General features: G+C 42.3%; 1 protein-coding gene across 2 annotated transcripts in view; it reads right to left on the bottom strand.

Annotated features, from left to right (window-relative positions):
* Positions 1 to 523: 523 nt before the first annotated feature.
* The window catches only part of LOC121685957 (interleukin-1 receptor type 2), a 28,475-nt gene continuing 28,143 nt past the window's right edge, over positions 524 to 855 (bottom strand). For both annotated transcript variants that reach the window (XM_042066809.1, XM_042066808.1), the window contains exon 10: positions 524 to 740. In XM_042066809.1, coding sequence (XP_041922743.1) covers positions 595 to 740 — 146 coding nt within the window. In that variant the 3' untranslated portion in view covers positions 524 to 594. The remainder of the gene's footprint in view (positions 741 to 855) is intronic.

Below are 855 nucleotides of genomic sequence, written 5' to 3' on the forward strand. Positions count from 1 at the left end.
GACATAAACATACAGTATCTCCACCACATGACGATATGTGCCTTTCTTCACAGAAAACAACATCAGAATGCTACATTCACACCATAACACTACATTAGAATGCTACATTCACACCATATTCTACATCAGAATGCTACATTCACACCATAAAACTACATCTATTCTACACAGAAAACAAACAACATCAGAATGCTACATTCACACCATATTCTACACAGAAAACAAACAACATCAGAATGCTACATTCACACCATATTCTACACAGAAAACAAACAACATCAGAATGCTACATTCACACAGAAACAACATGAGAATGCTATCGGAACGTCACATATTACCAACCGTCCCGTATGTACAACCTCTTACGTGTATGTGTCACTTAATATTAATTTCTATACAAACCAAGGCGGCGGATTCCTAAAGAAACGCAAGCGTTTCTAAATTAGCTATGTAACAAAAATTACATTTTACCGTGACTGTGCGTGTGTGTATGTGTGTGTGTGTGTGTGTGTGTGTATGTGTGTGTGTGTGCATGCGTGTGTGTATGTGTATGTGTGTGTGTGTGTATGTGTGTGTGTGTGTGTGTGTGTGTTATTAAAACACACTGTCTTGGCGGGTGAGGAAGTAGTCTCTGTGTTTGAGTGAGGGGCGTGGCCATAGGTGGTAGAGGAACACACTCAGCACACACACAAAGCAGCCTCCACAGAACAGGCCTGCGGCTAACCACACACTGCCCTCATCTGGAGAGAGAGAGAGAGAGAGCTGCAGATAAATACACACACACACACACACAGAGAGACACGCACATGCATGCACACACACACACACACACACACACACACACACACAGAGACA

This window comes from Alosa sapidissima, chromosome 2, assembly GCF_018492685.1.
Source record: "Alosa sapidissima isolate fAloSap1 chromosome 2, fAloSap1.pri, whole genome shotgun sequence".
NCBI classification, from domain to species: Eukaryota; Metazoa; Chordata; class Actinopteri; order Clupeiformes; family Clupeidae; genus Alosa; species Alosa sapidissima.